This window comes from Diorhabda carinulata, chromosome 10, assembly GCF_026250575.1.
Source record: "Diorhabda carinulata isolate Delta chromosome 10, icDioCari1.1, whole genome shotgun sequence".
Lineage (NCBI taxonomy): Eukaryota > Metazoa > Arthropoda > Insecta > Coleoptera > Chrysomelidae > Diorhabda > Diorhabda carinulata.
Window position 1 is genome coordinate 15,522,960 of NC_079469.1, and position 21,071 is coordinate 15,544,030.

Here is a 21,071-nt window from a genome sequence, read left to right on the forward strand (position 1 = left end):
TCTGTACTTGCGTCTGGACTCAACTTGCACAAACCTAAGCGGGAATACAGGTCTTGCTGACATCAAAGAACATCTCATTGAGGTCCTGAATCGACGATCATCGACCCACTTCCACAATACTTCGTTCGGAAACGATGGACGGTCACACCATCATCATGGACGTCTGTACTTGCGTCTGGACTCAACTTGCACAAACCTAAGCGGGAATACAGGTCTTGCTGACATCAAAGAACATCTCATTGAGGTCCTGAATCGACGATCATCGATCCACTTTCACAATACTTCGTTCGGAAACGATGGACGGTCACACCATCATCATAGACGTCTTTACTTGCGTCTGGACTCACCTTGCACTAACCTAAGCGGGAATACAGGTCTTGCTGACATCAAAGAACATCTCATTGAGGTCCTGAATCGACGATCATCGATCCACTTCCACAATACTTCGTTCGGAAACGATGGACGGTCACACCATCATCATGGACGTCTGTACTTGCGTCTGGACTCAACTTGCACAAACCTAAGCGGGAATACAGGTCTTGCTGACATCGAAGAACATCTCATTGAGGTCCTGAATCGACGCTCTTCGACCCACTTCCACAATACTTCGTTCGGAAACGATGGACGGTCACACCATCATCATGGACGTCTGTACTTGCATCTGGACTCACCTTGCACAAAACTAAGCAGGAATACAGGTCTTGCTGACATCGAAGAACATCTCATTGAGGTCCTGAATCGACGCTCTTCGACCCACTTCCACAATACTTCGTTCGGAAACGATGGACGGTCACACCATCATCATAGACGTCTGTACTTGCATCTGGACTCACCTTGCACAAACCTAAGCAGGAATACAGGTCTTGCTGACATCAAAGAACATCTCATTGAGGTCCTGAATCGACGATCATCGATCCACTTCCACAATACTTCGTTCGGAAACGATGGACGGTCACACCATCATCATGGACGTCTGTACTTGCGTCTGGACTCAACTTGCACAAACCTAAGCGGGAATACAGGTCTTGCTGACATCGAAGAACATCTCATTGAGGTCCTGAATCGACGATCATCGATCCACTTCCACAATACTTCGTTCGGAAACGATGGACGGTCACACCATCATCATAGACGTCTGTACTTGCGTCTGGACTCAACTTGCACAAACCTAAGCGGGAATACAGGTCTTGCTGACATCAAAGAACATCTCATTGAAGTGCTGAATCGACGCTCTTCCATCCACTTCCACAATGCTTCGTTCGGAAACGATGGACGGCCAGACCGGGGTAGGAACTATCTAAATTACACTCCAGTCTCACCAAACCAAGTCTAACAGCATTCCTAGCATCCCCAGCTCTTTGGGAATCTCATTTTAAGGATGTCCACTACCAATCAAAAGTAAAGACGCGATTCGAACCTTCGTCCGCCAATCTGTTTCCGATTTGTACAGCCCGGATGGAAGTCGATCATTACCAGGGAATTACATCTAGTGCCACCAATTCAATTCGTGGCAGTCTTCTCCAAATAAACTGAAGGAGCTAAAGATTAATATCCCCGCTCAAGGGGATAAGCAGACTTGTTGGACGTGTTGTAACCGTTCTGCGATAGATTCTGACCTCATGACAATTTCTAGAAGCTTTATGAAACGGGAAAAACTTGAGGGCTGTACCGAAATCTGGAAGACCAGGAATAAACGACGATGTAAAGTTAAAACGAAATATTGGACAGATGTTTGTAGTAAAGTTTTTAATGAAAGAAAACTACACCGATACGGAGCTCCACTTAATCACGAACTTTCGGGGAAAGGAGTTTAACATCTAGGCGATATTCGACCTTGATCTAATTTAAGAAAAGTTCGTTTATACCATACATTAACGAAAAATTAAAACTTCACGCTAACCACTTTTTTAATAGCTGCTTCGAATGGAAATATTTTCTCGTAAATCTTTCAATCTCGAAATATTCTGAAGCTAATTATAGTCAGCTAGTTCGCAATAAAAGGTATGTGTGTGCACATTCGGGCGTGCAGAATAGAGGAAGTGACGTTATCTCACGCCCTGACCACTTCACTGCCCCCAAACAATGAGGCATTAAATCAAAGCGCTGTCAAAACGTTGGTTTGTGCTGTTCGCCTCTCGGACGCTGCACGATGACATCTTTCACGAAGATGAAAATTGGTACATTTCTGTCATTACAGTATGTACGTAAAAACAGTTAAACGAAGTGGGATGCGTTGAAGCGGAACCTTCTCGTCTATATTATACCGTACAGTTTAAAGTTAATAATTTTTTTTTATCGTATTTTGAATGATTATATCGGAATATTTCTATTCAGAATGTTTTGAAATAAATGCGATGATTTGATTGGATAAATACGTTTTAAAATTTTTGGAATTGTCCAAAATATATTGTAAATTATTTATACAAATATAACAGAGGAAACTACTACTTATCAATATATTTTTTATCAGTACACTCTGTATATATTCATTGGTTGCTTTAAAATAATTGTCGTGTTACTCAAAAAGTAAACTTTGATATAATACTAGGGCTGCTACGTCAAACCTGACATTTGACGTTTGACATTTGACTTTTGACGTTTGACATTTGACATTTTCGACGAAGATTAAACCAATAGCAGTGTGTTGATTGACTTTTGGTGATGAAGCACTATTTCCAGCTGGTTTTTCGAATTCAATCGTGGTCGCTCTTCGCTACAGAACGAATTTTGTGAAGGTCGTCCAAAATCGACTGTTGTACCAAAATCATCTACGTTGTGCGTAAACTGATATTGCAAAAGCGACATGTGACATAGCGTGAGATTGAGGCAAACTTGGGCGTTAATTAATCACTATGGAGAATTCATGTAATGAAATGTTCTGAAGGCGTAAATTGGTAACTGGGAACAAGATATGGTACAAATATTGAACTGATGATCATCTGGAGTCCAATTTATATGATTTCATCACTGTATTCATCAATTTAGATAGTTTTCTCTGGATTTTTGATATCAATAGAGAATATGGTTAATTTTTGAAAGTAAATTTGTGGCAATTTCGTTGGTTTTTTACAATTTCTTCATCTTAATATAGAATTCCAGTTTTTCCCACATAAATTTGGCATTGGCTACTAAATGCGGCAATGAAGTTAGTCAGGAAAATGACAAGAGCCCAATTCTCACAATTTTATTCCAATATTTATCAATTCAATCATTTTCTCAAGCATTTTCATCTTAATAAAGAATTTGCTCGGTTTTTTAAACGTTAATTTAACATTGGCTACCAATTGTGGCAATGAGGTTAGTCAGGAAAATGACAAGAGCCCAATTCTCACAATTTTATTCCAATATTTATCAATTCAATCATTTTCTCAAGAATTTTCATCTTGATAAAAAATTTGCTCGGTTTTTAAACGTTAATTTGACATTGGCTACTAATTGTGGCAATGAGGTTAGTTATGAAAATGACAAGAGCCCAATTCTCACAATTTTATTCCAATATTTATCAATTCAATCATTTTCTCAAGAATTTTCATCTTAATAAAGAATTTGCTCGGTTTTTTAAACGTTAATTTAACATTGGCTACTAATTATGGCAATGAGGTTAGTTAGGAAAATGACAAGAGCCCAATTCTCACAATTTTATTCCAATATTTATCAATTCAATTATTTTCTCAAGAATTTTCATCTTAATAAAAAATTTGCTCGGTTTTTAAACGTTAATTTGACATTGGCTACTAATTGTGGCAATGAGGTTAGTTAGGAAAATGACAAGAGCCCAATTCTCACAATTTTATTACAATATTTATCTATTCAATTATTTTCTCAAGAATTTTCATCTTAATAAAAAATTTGCTCGGTTTTTAAACGTTAATTTGACATTGGCTACTAATTGTGGCAATGAGGTTAGTTAGGAAAATGACAAGAGCCCAATTCTCACAATTTTATTACAATATTTATCAATTCAATCATTTTCTCAAGCATTTTCATCTTAATAAAGAATTTGCTCGGTTTTTAAACGTTAATTTGACATTGGCTACTAATTGTGGCAATGAGGTTAGTTAGGAAAATGACAAGAGCCCAATTCTCACAATTTTATTCCAATATTTATCAATTCAATTATTTTCTCAAGAATTTTCATCTTAATAAAAAATTTGCTCGGTTTTTAAACGTTAATTTGACATTGGCTACTAATTGTGGCAATGAGGTTAGTTAGGAAAATGACAAGAGCCCAATTCTCACAATTTTATTCCAATATTTATCAATTCAATTATTTTCTCAAGAATTTTCATCTTAATAAAAAATTTGCTCGGTTTTTAAACGTTAATTTGACATTGGCTACTAATTGTGGCAATGAGGTTAGTTAGGAAAATGACAAGAGCCCAATTCTCACAATTTTATTACAATATTTATCAATTCAATTATTTTCTCAAGAATTTTCATCTTAATAAAAAATTTGCTCGGTTTTTAAACGTTAATTTGACATTGGCTACTAATTGTGGCAATGAGGTTAGTTAGGAAAATGACAAGAGCCCAATTCTCACAATTTTATTACAATATTTATCAATTCAATCATTTTCTCAAGCATTTTCATCTTAATAAAGAATTTGCTCGGTTTTTAAACGTTAATTTGACATTGGCTACTAATTGTGGCAATGAGGTTAGTTAGGAAAATGACAAGAGCCCAATTCTCACAATTTTATTCCAATATTTATCAATTCAATTATTTTCTCAAGAATTTTCATCTTAATAAAAAATTTGCTCGGTTTTTAAACGTTAATTTGACATTGGCTACTAATTGTGGCAATGAGGTTAGTTAGGAAAATGACAAGAGCCCAATTCTCACAATTTTATTCCAATATTTATCAATTCAATTATTTTCTCAAGAATTTTCATCTTAATAAAAAATTTGCTCGGTTTTTAAACGTTAATTTGACATTGGCTACTAATTGTGGCAATGAGGTTAGTTAGGAAAATGACAAGAGCCCAATTCTCACAATTTTATCACAATATTTATCAATTCAATCATTTTCTCAAGCATTTTCATCTTAATAAAGAATTTGCTCGGTTTTTAAACGTTAATTTGACATTGGCTACTAATTGTGGCAATGAGGTTAGTTATGAAAATGACAAGAGCCCAATTCTCACAATTTTATTCCAATATTTATCAATTCAATTATTTTCTCAAGAATTTTCATCTCAATAAAAAATTTGCTCGGTTTTTAAACGTTAATTTGACATTGGCTACTAATTGTGGCAATGAGGTTAGTTAGGAAAATGACAAGAGCCCAATTCTCACAATTTTATTCCAATATTTATCAATTCAATCATTTTCTCAAGCATTTTCATCTTAATAAAGAATTTGCTCGGTTTTTAAACGTTAATTTGACATTGGCTACTAATTGTGGCAATGAGGTTAGTTATGAAAATGACAAGAGCCCAATTCTCACAATTTTATTCCAATATTTATCAATTCAATTATTTTCTCAAGAATTTTCATCTTAATAAAAAATTTGCTCGGTTTTTAAACGTTAATTTGACATTGGCTACTAATTGTGGCAATGAGGTTAGTTAGGAAAATGACAAGAGCCCAATTCTCACAATTTTATTACAATATTTATCAATTCAATCATTTTCTCAAGCATTTTCATCTTAATAAAGAATTTGCTCGGTTTTTAAACGTTAATTTGACATTGGCTACTAATTGTGGCAATGAGGTTAGTTAGGAAAATGACAAGAGCCCAATTCTCACAATTTTATTCCAATATTTATCAATTCAATTATTTTCTCAAGAATTTTCATCTTAATAAAAAATTTGCTCGGTTTTTAAACGTTAATTTGACATTGGCTACTAATTGTGGCAATGAGGTTAGTTAGGAAAATGACAAGAGCCCAATTCTCACAATTTTATTCCAATATTTATCAATTCAATTATTTTCTCAAGAATTTTCATCTTAATAAAAAATTTGCTCGGTTTTTAAACGTTAATTTGACATTGGCTACTAATTGTGGCAATGAGGTTAGTTAGGAAAATGACAAGAGCCCAATTCTCACAATTTTATTCCAATATTTATCAATTCAATCATTTTCTCAAGAATTTTCATCTTAATAAAGAATTTGCTCGGTTTTTAAACGTTAATTTGACATTGGCTACTAATTGTGGCAATGAGGTTAGTTAGGAAAATGACAAGAGCCCAATTCTCACAATTTTATTACAATATTTATCAATTCAATCATTTTCTCAAGCATTTTCATCTTAATAAAGAATTTGCTCGGTTTTTAAACGTTAATTTGACATTGGCTACTAATTGTGGCAATGAGGTTAGTTATGAAAATGACAAGAGCCCAATTCTCACAATTTTATTCCAATATTTATCAATTCAATTATTTTCTCAAGAATTTTCATCTTAATAAAAAATTTGCTCGGTTTTTAAACGTTAATTTGACATTGGCTACTAATTGTGGCAATGAGGTTAGTTAGGAAAATGACAAGAGCCCAATTCTCACAATTTTATTCCAATATTTATCAATTCAATCATTTTCTCAAGAATTTTCATCTTAATAAAGAATTTGCTCGGTTTTTAAACGTTAATTTGACATTGGCTACTAATTGTGGCAATGAGGTTAGTTAGGAAAATGACAAGAGCCCAATTCTCACAATTTTATTACAATATTTATCAATTCAATCATTTTCTCAAGCATTTTCATCTTAATAAAGAATTTGCTCGGTTTTTAAACGTTAATTTGACATTGGCTACTAATTGTGGCAATGAGGTTAGTTATGAAAATGACAAGAGCCCAATTCTCACAATTTTATTCCAATATTTATCAATTCAATCATTTTCTCAAGAATTTTCATCTTAATAAAGAATTTGCTCGGTTTTTAAACGTTAATTTGACATTGGCTACTAATTGTGGCAATGAGGTTAGTTATGAAAATGACAAGAGCCCAATTCTCACAATTTTATTCCAATATTTATCAATTCAATTATTTTCTCAAGAATTTTCATCTTAATAAAAAATTTGCTCGGTTTTTAAACGTTAATTTGACATTGGCTACTAATTGTGGCAATGAGGTTAGTTAGGAAAATGACAAGAGCCCAATTCTCACAATTTTATTCCAATATTTATCAATTCAATCATTTTCTCAAGCATTTTCATCTTAATAAAGAATTTGCTCGGTTTTTAAACGTTAATTTGACATTGGCTACTAATTGTGGCAATGAGGTTAGTTAGGAAAATGACAAGAGCCCAATTCTCACAATTTTATTCCAATATTTATCAATTCAATCATTTTCTCAAGCATTTTCATCTTAATAAAGAATTTGCTCGGTTTTTAAACGTTAATTTGACATTGGCTACTAATTGTGGCAATGAGGTTAGTTAGGAAAATGACAAGAGCCCAATTCTCACAATTTTATTCCAATATTTATCAATTCAATCATTTTCTCAAGCATTTTCATCTTAATAAAGAATTTGCTCGGTTTTTAAACGTTAATTTGACATTGGCTACTAATTGTGGCAATGAGGTTAGTTAGGAAAATGACAAGAGCCCAATTCTCACAATTTTATTACAATATTTATCAATTCAATCATTTTCTCAAGCATTTTCATCTTAATAAAGAATTTGCTCGGTTTTTAAACGTTAATTTGACATTGGCTACTAATTGTGGCAATGAGGTTAGTTAGGAAAATGACAAGAGCCCAATTCTCACAATTTTATTCCAATATTTATCAATTCAATCATTTTCTCAAGCATTTTCATCTTAATAAAGAATTTGCTCGGTTTTTAAACGTTAATTTGACATTGGCTACTAATTGTGGCAATGAGGTTAGTTAGGAAAATGACAAGAGCCCAATTCTCACAATTTTATTCCAATATTTATCAATTCAATCATTTTCTCAAGCATTTTCATCTTAATAAAGAATTTGCTCGGTTTTTAAACGTTAATTTGACATTGGCTACTAATTGTGGCAATGAGGTTAGTTAGGAAAATGACAAGAGCCCAATTCTCACAATTTTATTACAATATTTATCAATTCAATCATTTTCTCAAGCATTTTCATCTTAATAAAGAATTTGCTCGGTTTTTAAACGTTAATTTGACATTGGCTACTAATTGTGGCAATGAGGTTAGTTAGGAAAATGACAAGAGCCCAATTCTCACAATTTTATTACAATATTTATCAATTCAATCATTTTCTCAAGCATTTTCATCTTAATAAAGAATTTGCTCGGTTTTTAAACGTTAATTTGACATTGGCTACTAATTGTGGCAATGAGGTTAGTTAGGAAAATGACAAGAGCCCAATTCTCACAATTTTATTACAATATTTATCAATTCAATCATTTTCTCAAGCATTTTCATCTTAATAAAGAATTTGCTCGGTTTTTAAACGTTAATTTGACATTGGCTACTAATTGTGGCAATGAGGTTAGTTAGGAAAATGACAAGAGCCCAATTCTCACAATTTTATTACAATATTTATCAATTCAATCATTTTCTCAAGCATTTTCATCTTAATAAAGAATTTGCTCGGTTTTTAAACGTTAATTTGACATTGGCTACTAATTGTGGCAATGAGGTTAGTTAGGAAAATGACAAGAGCCCAATTCTCACAATTTTATTCCAATATTTATCAATTCAATCATTTTCCCAAGCATTTTCATCTTAATAAAGAATTTGCTCGGTTTTTAAACGTTAATTTGACATTGGCTACTAATTGTGGCAATGAGGTTAGTTAGGAAAATGACAAGAGCCCAATTCTCACAATTTTATTACAATATTTATCAATTCAATCATTTTCTCAAGCATTTTCATCTTAATAAAGAATTTGCTCGGTTTTTAAACGTTAATTTGACATTGGCTACTAATTGTGGCAATGAGGTTAGTTAGGAAAATGACAAGAGCCCAATTCTCACAATTTTATTCCAATATTTATCAATTCAATCATTTTCCCAAGCATTTTCATCTTAATAAAGAATTTGCTCGGTTTTTAAACGTTAATTTGACATTGGCTACTAATTGTGGCAATGAGGTTAGTTAGGAAAATGACAAGAGCCCAATTCTCACAATTTTATTACAATATTTATCAATTCAATCATTTTCTCAAGCATTTTCATCTTAATAAAGAATTTGCTCGGTTTTTAAACGTTAATTTGACATTGGCTACTAATTGTGGCAATGAGGTTAGTTAGGAAAATGACAAGAGCCCAATTCTCACAATTTTATTCCAATATTTATCAATTCAATCATTTTCTCAAGCATTTTCATCTTAATAAAGAATTTGCTCGGTTTTTAAACGTTAATTTGACATTGGCTACTAATTGTGGCAATGAGGTTAGTTAGGAAAATGACAAGAGCCCAATTCTCACAATTTTATTACAATATTTATCAATTCAATCATTTTCTCAAGCATTTTCATCTTAATAAAGAATTTGCTCGGTTTTTAAACGTTAATTTGACATTGGCTACTAATTGTGGCAATGAGGTTAGTCAAAAAAGTAGTCATAGTCCAATTTATACAATTCTATCTTTACATTCATCAATTTACTAATTTTTCCACAAATTCTTAATTTTAATATGGAATATTGCAGTTTTTTCGACATAAGTTTATCATTGGCTGCTATATGTGGCTATAAAATTGGCCAAGAAAGTAACTAAAGCCCAATTTATACAATTCTCTCCCAATATTCATAGCTTTAGTCATATTTTAATAATTTAGTCATTGGGTACTATGCGTGGCGCTAAGATTGGTCATTAACGTAATAAGAGCCCAAGAAACTGAAGCCCAATCCATTCAGATTATTTATATATAACGTATTTCTTGGGAAAATAATTTTATTGTGCGACCCCGTATATAACAATAATTCATATATATATAAACGGCGCTTCTTCACTTTGTTCTAGAACAAAAATTATCTATGGCATTGTTCACAGGTTCATCCGCAGACAAAGACGGCGACGTCAAAATGGTAAATACCTGGGTAACGGCTGCGTAGGTCTTTATAAGAGGATTCATTTATGCAACAATCAAGTAAGACGCGATCTTCCCATAATCTCTTCAAATAAAAATTAGATTAAGTAACTGTATAATGAGTATTTACACAGTGTTTCAAAACATGTACTCAGTATTCTATTCCAAACGAAATTTCAACACTTTGACTCTCTAAAAGAGATTTCGAATATTTCGAACTACCAGAAGAAAATTTCTTTCGACCACTGGAGATCATAAGGTGAAATGATCGATACCTGATGCAACTGATAACATTATTGAAGATGCGTACCAAGAAATGAGGCCGAGACCACTAGAGCAATTGCTCATACGTCCAGACAGGAGCTGAGACAAAGATTCTCCTGGTAATCTATAACCAGAGAAGATCTGCTGAAGGTCCAACAACACCTGAAGACGCTGAGGCTAGAAGATAACCTCTATCCACATTCTCTCGAATGGAACTCCAGTGTATGAAATAGAAAACCAGAATCTTTGGCAGTAGAATTGATGGTTCAGCTGGGTTCTCCAGTATCGCAGCAAGAAAGGGGGCGCAATTGATCTTCGGGTCGCAGTGGATACTATACCACAACATCCATGCATTCATAGTTCGAAACTTGGACGTTCAAAGAAGAATTCTGAAGAAATATGTGGTCTAGTGAAAGAAAATAACCAGTGGATGATACGTCAGATATTGCGGTTGGTAAATCGTGTCGTACGAATGGATGGAGAAGATCCCTCAGTGTCGAATCAGTTGAATTGAAAAATATACCAAAGTTCTTAAAAAAATATGGAATTAGCGGACAACTGCCTGGAATATGGACCACTGGAAGAAGTTATTAGAGTCAACTAAGTATTACATTGTTGTGCTGATGATGATGATGATGAAGATGATGACAAAGACACAGTCTTATAACCCAAATTAAATGGAAAATAAGAACTTAACTAAACAAATATTTGTGAAAATTTAAATTTTTTGGTATTTTGAAGTACCTTGCCTGATCTAGAGATGGCGGTAGTTACTTGAAACATACCGTTGATGAAGAATACTTCGTATCGTTGGTTGTAGCGCCTGGTTTGTTAGGAAGTGTAATGAACTCAAATTTCAACCATTCTAATGCTATTTAACATCTCTGTAATCTGGATTATCGTTTTGGTATCGAGCAGTTTGAGGAATTTTGATTGGATGGTATCGGAACTTGCTGCCTTAGAATCTTTTGGTCGCATTAGTGCTTTTCCAGCTTCTTATCGTGGAATTTCTGGTCTTTTCATTGCTTCCTTCGTTTTTAGAAAATGTATGACAGCTAATTGCTTAAACACCATCTACTTAAGCACTTGGTTATCAAGTTATCGTCTTCAGAGACTGAAGATAAACTGTTAAATCTAATAGATGAAAATCAAACTGATTTTTCCTTACAGGAATGTCCGAATGGTCAAGATTTCCGCTACGAACAATGTGCTTCATTCAACAATCGATTATTCAGAGGTAATCGATACCAATGGGAACCATTCTTCAAAGGTAAGTGCAGTTATCTGAACGGAACTTTATTTCTAAGTATTTCTGGGGATTAAATTGTGAACTTCTACAGTTTCATGTCACTTAACTCGGTCTTCATCTTTGTGAACTAAAAATAGTCGGACGGAGCCAGATCTGTGCTATATGGAGGGTGTTTAATCTCTACAAAGACACGTTCGTGTTCAGTACTCGGTCTGGAATGACCAAATACTCCAATAAGTGGAAACTCACAGACTGAAATGTCATGATTTACGGACGTTGATCCAAGTTCAGTTTCATCTTCAGATGGTTGTGACAGTACCAATTCAGCAACACTGTCTTCAAGTTGATTTCTTTTCTTCCTCTTCCCTTCAAATACTGCGGCCGTCTTGCCAGCTGGAGAAGTATTTATGTCCACGTCTTCAATTTCAAAATCTTTAACTACTACGCTTTTCCCAGGTGCCACAGTTACTTTTTTCCTCTTCTTTTTAGACATCAAATTAATCGCCATGGTGTAGTGTCTGCAGCATCACCTAAAACCTAGTAGACATCTCACGATTCAGATGAATTATGCCACATTTTTCTTACTCAAAAGGGTTTTAGAAGTGGGGAGAATCTGTCCTTTGGTGCTGAAGACAAACGCCATCTTCAACGGACGAAAGAAGGTAACGACGAGGAGCTGAGTGAGATGTGGCAAGACCACGAAATTAATGTCGTTTTCCTTGCAAACCCTGATCATATCAACAGATAAATGGGATGACAAATCATCTCCAAGGAGGTTTTGTTGTATCGGGAATTTGGAGGACCACCAAATCTTCAACTACCATCGAAGACTTGCTTTAGTTCATGATGCGTTCTGGGTACTTGCCACATACCATACAACCCGTGAAACACTTCAATTAGCCTCCTAAATGATTCGACACCATTGGATTTCTTATTTGAAATCACAGATCTACGTTAACAAGCCCGCATTAAAAGAAAATATTCAACGGAAATCAGTTAAATTTATGCCAAACGGTCGGGCAATTGAACAAATTTCAATCAAAACGTTAAAAACTGTGTTTTTTATTCAATTTAAATCTTGCGTCGATTTTGGGACACCCTATATAATTGTATAAAGTAAAAACCGATCTCTAAATGTAGGCAATACGCATTACATTCGAATGAAAAGTGTGTTGCCTAACGCTTAGTTATTAAAGCTACTTATTTCGTCATTATGTCGAATAAGCAACATTTCGAGAAAATTTTATGATTGTTGAAAAGCTCTAAATTATTTTTGTTCAAGAATATCATATATTTCAAATTTAAAAATATATTTTTGACGTATACTTTTGCTTCAACGTTTTTCGTTATATATTTACGAGGTTTGATCGAAAAATATCGTTTTATTGACAACAATAAACAGGGTGTTTTAAAAAAAAGGTGATCCCGTTTCTAGGAAAGATAGAAACTGAAAAATATTCGGGATTTGCTTGGTAACACCATTCGTGTTCAAGATAAAAGGGCGTTGAGGAAAATACACTTTGTTTTGGAATCCGATACAATAATAATTTTTCCAGATTTGTTATATTTCCTGTTCATTTTTTAAGATTTCTACATTCTTATTTTTATCAAAATATATGTCCTGCTGTTTTTCTGTTCTCTTATTCCCCTATTCTGGTGTAAAAATCGATTTTATTTGCATATTTTCAAAGCTTAGACCCTTGAGACTACTCTTGAACGGATTTTTGGAAAATCGGATTATTTCTGAAGATTTCTGAAGTTTTCTCGAAACTACGTTTTTTGGAATGGTTGACGTTATATTTCAAGTTCTACCCGAACGACTTCTTTGAAATTTGGTCGAAATATTTTTTCTATATCCCTCTATCGCGTCTGTCTTGGATTTTGAAAAATTTCGATTGGGAGTATTTTGAAAAAATCGGAAAAGTCAAAAATAGGGACAAAAAAATTGATATTTCATGTCGACGCCATTTTTTTGACTAAGGTCGATATTGAGAATGTTTCAAATCTTTTCGTTCTAGATCACTACAAGGGTTGTAATCGTGTCAACCAGGGTGCACTTTTTTTTTGTACGTAGCTACTAATTTATTGAAATTCTGAGTTTTTTTTACAATTTTTTTTTCATATTTCTAAAAAGTCGATACCTAAATATCATATAAAAAAAGGGATGGTGAAAATAATTTTCAAAAATGCCTAAAATTTATGCTTCTACACCAAAACACCCCCTTAATGTTTTATGGAAGAGTTTTTCTAATTTTTTTTAGAGTCTTCTTCCAATTGGGAAAATTAAAGGATCGAATTGAATATTCCACGGTTAATTTTCCATTTTTTATATTCTCCTCACTATACAGGGTGTCCCACGACGAGTTAAAGCTATCAATTCCGGTTCTACCTGAAGTCGACTGTAACTTCGTTATTTTAAATAGAACACCCTGTATATTAATATATTTTTGAAATCTACGTAAAATTTTAGTATACTTTTGTCTGAGAACATTTTTCGAAAAATGCATACTTTTTAAGTTATTAATTATTTTGTAAAAAATTTGACCGTTGCAGACCTTTATAAATTATTTTTTTACGGGAATACCTTTGAAGATATGAAAATAATTTCTATTCGGTTGCTTTAAGCAAGATCAGACGTATTCGAATCTATGTTGAAAAATGTTTCATTTTATACAGGGTGTGTATAAAAAGTATTCAAAGTTTAACTTCATAGATATCAAATTTATTCATTTTTTTTTTAATAGAACCACCCGATTTTTTTTATTTTAATACATCCAGGGGTGGCAAATAAAGCAAATTTATGTATAATTTTCTATACCTAAGCTATCTTTGAAAATATTTCAGTTAAAAAAATCGTATCCGAAAACCCAAACGTAGGAATTTTCATGATTTTACTTTAAATGTTTTGCCATATATACAGATAGTTTTAACTCGTCGTGGGACACCCTGTATTATAGTCTGGTAAATATTAGTTCACAATTTCTCGTAGTCTACTATAAGCATTTCTTTACAGCAAAAGATGAATGCGCTTTAAACTGCCGAGCGATCGGAATGAATTTCTTCGCGACATTAAATAAGACTGTTATTGACGGGACTCCTTGTTTGTACCCCATAACTCATACGGGAAAAGCAGCCCCTAAAGGGACGAGAGGTATCTGCATCGATGGTTTTTGCAAGGTAAGTGAACCAAAATGATTTTACTCCAATTTTTTGCACAACTCTGTATATAAGTGTGTTACTTTACGTTAAAAACAGAAGTACCATTTTTTATATGATTTTTTTACTAAACTTGAGTTACTATTATTTTTATTATTATAAAAAAACGAATTATTATTTATTATATAGAGTGTTTCAAAACAAGATGACTAGGATACGTAGAAAACTGAAAAATAATTGCTTAGTTTTCTTTTTTTTTTAGGTATGAATTTCCGTCCCCCCTGTTTCTTTAAGACAAAAATCTGTCGTAATTTTTTTTATAATAATATCAACGTTTCTTCTCCGATTTTCTTGTATTACAACGTTGCCATTCCATAACTGTAGATATGAATTTGTATGGAGCTATTTTTCAAAAATAATTCACTACAACTTTAACCCTGTATGTTAGTCACAAATATGGAACTAAAAGAATTTATACGTTTTTTCAATAGAATCATGTCAAAAATATATCGATATCTCAAATAATTTCGGAAATATAGAATTTTTTAAACGAATATGTCAAATTTTTTGAAACCTGATATTTTGTTTTATAACTTCCAACTTTATGTTATATAACTCGCTTAGTATGATCACGAAAGAGCTTATGTGTGTTTTTTATGAAAGTATCGACGTTTTTCTTTCGATTTTGTTGTATTACAACGTTGCCATTTCATAACTTTTGATACTATAAATTTATATAGTGATTTTTTCAAAAAAAAAATTACTACAATGTTAACCCTGTATATTAGTCACAGATATGAAAATAGAGAAATTTAACATATACAGTTACTTAGACAAACGTTTTTGAATAGATTCGTGTCAAAAGTGAATCGATATCTCAAATAGTTTCGGAAATATAGAATTTTTTATACGAATATGTCAAATTTTTTGAATCCTAATATTTTGTTTTATAACTTCAAACTTTATGTTATATAACTCGCTCTGTATGATCACGAGAAAGCTTATGTGTTTTTTTTATGAAAGTATCGACGTTTTTCTTCCGATTTTCTTGTATTACAACGTTGCCATTTCATAACTTTTGATACTATAAATTTATATAGTGATTTTTTCAAAAAAAAAATTACTACAATGTTAACCCTGTATATTAGTCACAGATATGAAAATAGAGAAATTTAACATATACAGTTACTTAGACAAACGTTTTTGAATAGATTCGTGTCAAAAGTGAATCGATATCTCAAATAGTTTCGGAAATATAGAATTTTTTATACGAATATGTCAAATTTTTTGAATCCTAATATTTTGTTTTATAACTTCAAACTTTATGTTATATAACTCGCTCTGTATGATCACGAGAAAGCTTATGTGTTTTTTTTATGAAAGTATCGACGTTTTTCTTCCGATTTTCTTGTATTACAACGTTGCCATTTCATAACTTTTGATACTATAAATTTATATAGTGATTTTTTCAAAAAAAAAATTACTACAATGTTAACCCTGTATATTAGTCACAAATATGAAACTAGAGGAATTTTACATATACAGTTACTTACACAAACGTTTTTGAATAGATTTGTGTCAAAAGTGAATCGATATCTCAAATAATTTCGAAAATATTGAATTTTTTATACGAATATGTCAAATTTTTTGAAATCTGATATTTTGTTTTATAACTTCCAACTTTATGTTATATAACTCGCTCTGTATGATCACGAAAAAGCTTATGTGTTTTTTTTATGAAAGTATCGACGTTTTTCTTCCGATTTTCTTGTATTACAACGTTGCCATTTCATAACTTTTGATACTATAAATTTATATAGTGATTTTTTCAAAAAAAAATTACTACAATGTTAACCCTGTATATTAGTCACAAATATGAAACTAGAGGAATTTTACATATACAGTTACTTACACAAACGTTTTTGAATAGATTTGTGTCAAAAGTGAATCGATATCTCAAATAATTTCGGAAATATTGAATTTTTTATACGAATATGTCAAATTTTTTGAAACCTGATATTTTGTTTTATAACTTCCAACTTTATGTCATATAACTCGCTCTGTATGATCACGAAAAATCTTATGTGTTTTTTTAATGAAAGTATCGACGTTTTTCTTCCGATTTTCTTGTATTACAACGTTGCCATTTCATAACTTTTGATACTATAAATTTATATAGTGATTTTTTCAAAAAAAAAATTACTACAATGTTAACCCTGTATATTAATCACAGATATGAAACTAGAGAAATTTAACATATACAGTTACTTAGACAAACGTTTTTGAATAGATTCGTGTCAAAAGTGAATCGATATCTCAAATAGTTTCGGAAATATAGAATTTTTTATACGAATATGTCAAATTTTTTGAATCCTAATATTCTGTTTTATAACTTCCAACTTTATGTTATATAACTCGCTTAGTATGATCACGAAAAATCTTATGTGTTTTTTTAATGAAAGTATCGACGTTTTTCTTTCGATTTTCTTGTATTACAACGTTGCCATTTCATAACTTTTGATACTATAAATTTATATGGTGATTTTTTCAAAAAAAAAATTACTACAATGTTAACCCTGTATATTAGTCACAAATATGAAACTAGAGAAATTTAACATATACAGTTACTTAGACAAACGTTTTTGAATAGATTCGTGTCAAAAGTGAATCGATATCTCAAATAGTTTCGGAAATATAGAATTTTTTATACGAATATGTCAAATTTTTTGAATCCTAATATTCTGTTTTATAACTTCCAACTTTATGTCATATAACTCGCTCTGTATGATCACGAAAAAGCTTATGTGTTTTTTTTTATGAAAGTATCGACGTTTTTCTTCCGATTTTCTTGTATTACAACGTTGCCATTTCATAACTTTTGATACTATAAATTTATATAGTGATTTTTTCAAAAAAAAAATTACTACAATGTTAACCCTGTATATTAGTCACAGATATGAAAATAGAGAAATTTTACATATACAGTTACTTAGACAAACGTTTTTGAATAGATTCTTGTCAAAAGTGAATCGATATCTCAAATAGTTTCGGAAATATAGAATTTTTTAAACGAATATGTCAAATTTTTTGAAACCTGATATTTTGTTTTATAACTTCCAACTTTATGTTATATAACTCGCTCTGTATGATCACGAAAAAGCTTATGTGTTTTTTTTTATGAAAGTATCGACGTTTTTCTTCCGATTTTCTTGTATTACAACGTTGCCATTTCATAACTTTTGATACTATAAATTTATGTAGTGATATTTTTCAAAAAAAAAAAAAATTACTCCAATGTTTACCCTGTATATTAATCACAGATATGAAACTAGAGAAATTTAACATATACAGTTACTTAGACAAACGTTTTTGAATAGATTCGTGTCAAAAGTGAATCGATATCTCAAATAGTTTCGGAAATATAGAATTTTTTAAACGAATATGTCAAATTTTTTGAATCCTGATATTTTGTTTTATAACTTCCAACTTTATGTTATATAACTCGCTTAGTATGATCACGAAAAATCTTATGTGTGTTTTTTATGAAAGTATCGACGTTTTTCTTTCGATTTTGTTGTATTACAACGTTGCCATTTCATAACTTTTGATACTATAAATTTATATAGTGATTTTTTCAAAAAAAAAATTACTACAATGTTAACCCTGTATATTAGTCACAAATATGAAACTAGAGAAATTTTACATATACAGTTACTTACACAAACGTTTTTGAATAGATTCGTGTCAAAAGTGAATCGATATCTCAAATAGTTTCGGAAATATAGAATTTTTTATACGAATATGTCAAATTTTTTGAAACCTGATATTTTGTTTTATAACTTCAAACTTTATGTTATATAACTCGCTCTTCGTATGATCACGAAAAAGCTTATGTGTTTTTTTAATGAAAGTATCGAAGTTTTTCTTCCGATTTTCTTGTATTACAACGTTGCCATTTCATAACTTTTGATACTATAAATTTATGTAGTGATATTTTTCAAAAAAAAAATTACTACAATGTTTACCCTGTATATTAATCACAAATATGAAACTAGAGAAATTTAACATATACAGTTACTTAGACAAACGTTTTTGAATAGGTTCTTGTCAAAAGTGAATCGATATCTCAAATAGTTTCGGAAATATAGAATTTTTTATACGAATATGTCAAATTTTTTGAAATCTGATATTTTGTTTTATAACTTCCAACTTTATGTTATATAACTCGCTTAGTATGATCACGAAAAATCTTATGTGTTTTTTTAATGAAAGTATCGACGTTTTTCTTCCGATTTTCTTGTATTACAACGTTGCCATTTCATAACTTTTGATACTATAAATTTATGTAGTGATATTTTTCAAAAAAAAAATTACTACAATGTTAACCCTGTATATTAGTCACAAATATGAAACTAGAGAAATTTTACATATACAGTTACTTACACAAACGTTTTTGAATAGATTCGTGTCAAAAGTGAATCGATATCTCAAATAGTTTCGGAAATATAGAATTTTTTATACGAATATGTCAAATTTTTTGAAATCTGATATTTTGTTTTATAACTTCCAACTTTATGTTATATAACTCGCTCTGTATGATCACGAAAAAGCTTATGTGTTTTTTTTTATGAAAGTATCGACGTTTTTCTTCCGATTTTCTTGTATTACAACGTTGCCATTTCATAACTTTTGATACCATAAATTTATATAGTGATTTTAAAAAAAAGTTACTCCATTACTACAATGTTAACCCTGTATATTAGTCACAAATATGAAACTAGAGAAATTTTACATATACAGTTACTTAGACAAACGTTTTTGAATAGATTCGTGTCAAAAGTGAATCGATATCCCAAGTAATTTCGAAAATATAGAATTTTTTATACAACTGTCACTTTTTTTCTCAAATTTTTAAAGTTTTCAACATTATAGTTGACCCTCTGATGTTTATAATTTGTTTTTCGAATCTATCGTCCGGATTTTTTCGTTCCTGTTTCCTATATTCCCTTTTTTCTCTATTATTTACCCTCAAGAGTCATTTTCCTTTTTTTCCCTGGGTTCTTCTTCTCCGAAAAGGCTAATACGCTTCCTTCTTTCTCAGTTATCACATTTTTTCGGTTTCCGATTTCTCTGCTACGAAAGCAAATAAAATTCTCTAAAAATTTTTCTATTTCCCTTCCTGTTTTATCAACATTTCATTCATAATCGTCTTTCCTTCCATCTTTACTTGTTTAACCGTTTCATCGTCGTCTTCTGTTATTATTAAGTCGTCTTCCATTTAGTATTTTAAATTTGGCTTCTTCAATATCTAATCATTCCTCGTAAATACTCGCAGAATACATTTCGAAAAATTTGAATTAAGGATGTCCGGCAAAAGCCTTTGGACTTGTCAGTAAAGATGCAAACAATCAAAAAGTCAAACACAGAGAAACCACTAATATATTTGATGGTATTTCAGATTCTATTCAATATTCTATAAAATTTCTCACTTAATTATGTTGTAATGGCCGCCGATTTCCTTTTAAACGCTCTGCAGCTGATTAAGTACCAAGTTTATTAACTTAGGAGTGGCCTAGGAACTCATTCATCTCTATTTGTTCGAGATAAATTGGCAAAGATATATACAATTATAATATGAAAGCTATTCATTACTTCAATTATGAAAAAAAAATCTTTAATTGAAATATCACTCGAGAAGATCGGCCGTATTTGTGTTAATGTACCCCAAGATGGTCGATATACCAGACGGGCGACATTACTATCTGACCCAGATGCTTTCTGGCCGTGGGTGTCTCGGATACGTTCAAACATGAGGATTCTCCGCAGTGGCCAAACAGTGCAGAAAGAATTCTTCATGTGCCTGGCCTTCAGCAAGCTTCGTCACACCTGGGAAGCTGAAATAGTAGTAGGAACTCCTGGAAGCCGAGGTGTTGAAGAAACTTCGCTTTGAAGAGGTGAAAAGGAAGGAGGAGCAAAATCGAGACTGAAAAAGCAACTGAAGGAAGAGGTGTATAGCTAGATCCTCCCTCCGCGAAGTATGGGAAACGTATCGGGTTCGAAATACCAGAAGTAACACTGAAAGTACTGAAGATACGTAACAGTATTTTCTACCCAAACCTCCATAATGAAGAAAAAGTTAGAAGGCGATTTCATGGTGCTGGAATATCTTCTCGAACTAGAGCCGTCTTATAGGCTCAGAGTGTGGTGACGACAAGATGAGAAATATTCTCGACCGTGTATTACCAAGAGACTTCCATTTGGAGAATCAGTTATGGTATGAGGAGGTTCAATTTGACGCTCGTATAGAGTTAATTGACTGCGCCCAGGTTGTTGAAAACCTTATTGTACCATTCATGGTTATTGTTGTAGACGTCGCAACCTTTATGTATGATAATGCACTGTCCCATACTGCTTGGATAGTTACCAT

General features: G+C 31.8%; 1 protein-coding gene across 1 annotated transcript in view; it reads left to right on the forward strand.

Moving 5' to 3' along the window:
• The window catches only part of LOC130898812 (thrombospondin type-1 domain-containing protein 4), a 219,073-nt gene that overhangs the window by 83,553 nt on the left and 114,449 nt on the right, over positions 1 to 21,071 (forward strand). The window contains exons 4-6 of the mRNA XM_057808350.1: positions 9,939 to 10,035; positions 11,410 to 11,509; positions 14,502 to 14,665. Coding sequence (XP_057664333.1) covers positions 9,939 to 10,035; positions 11,410 to 11,509; positions 14,502 to 14,665 — 361 coding nt within the window. The remainder of the gene's footprint in view (positions 1 to 9,938; positions 10,036 to 11,409; positions 11,510 to 14,501; positions 14,666 to 21,071) is intronic.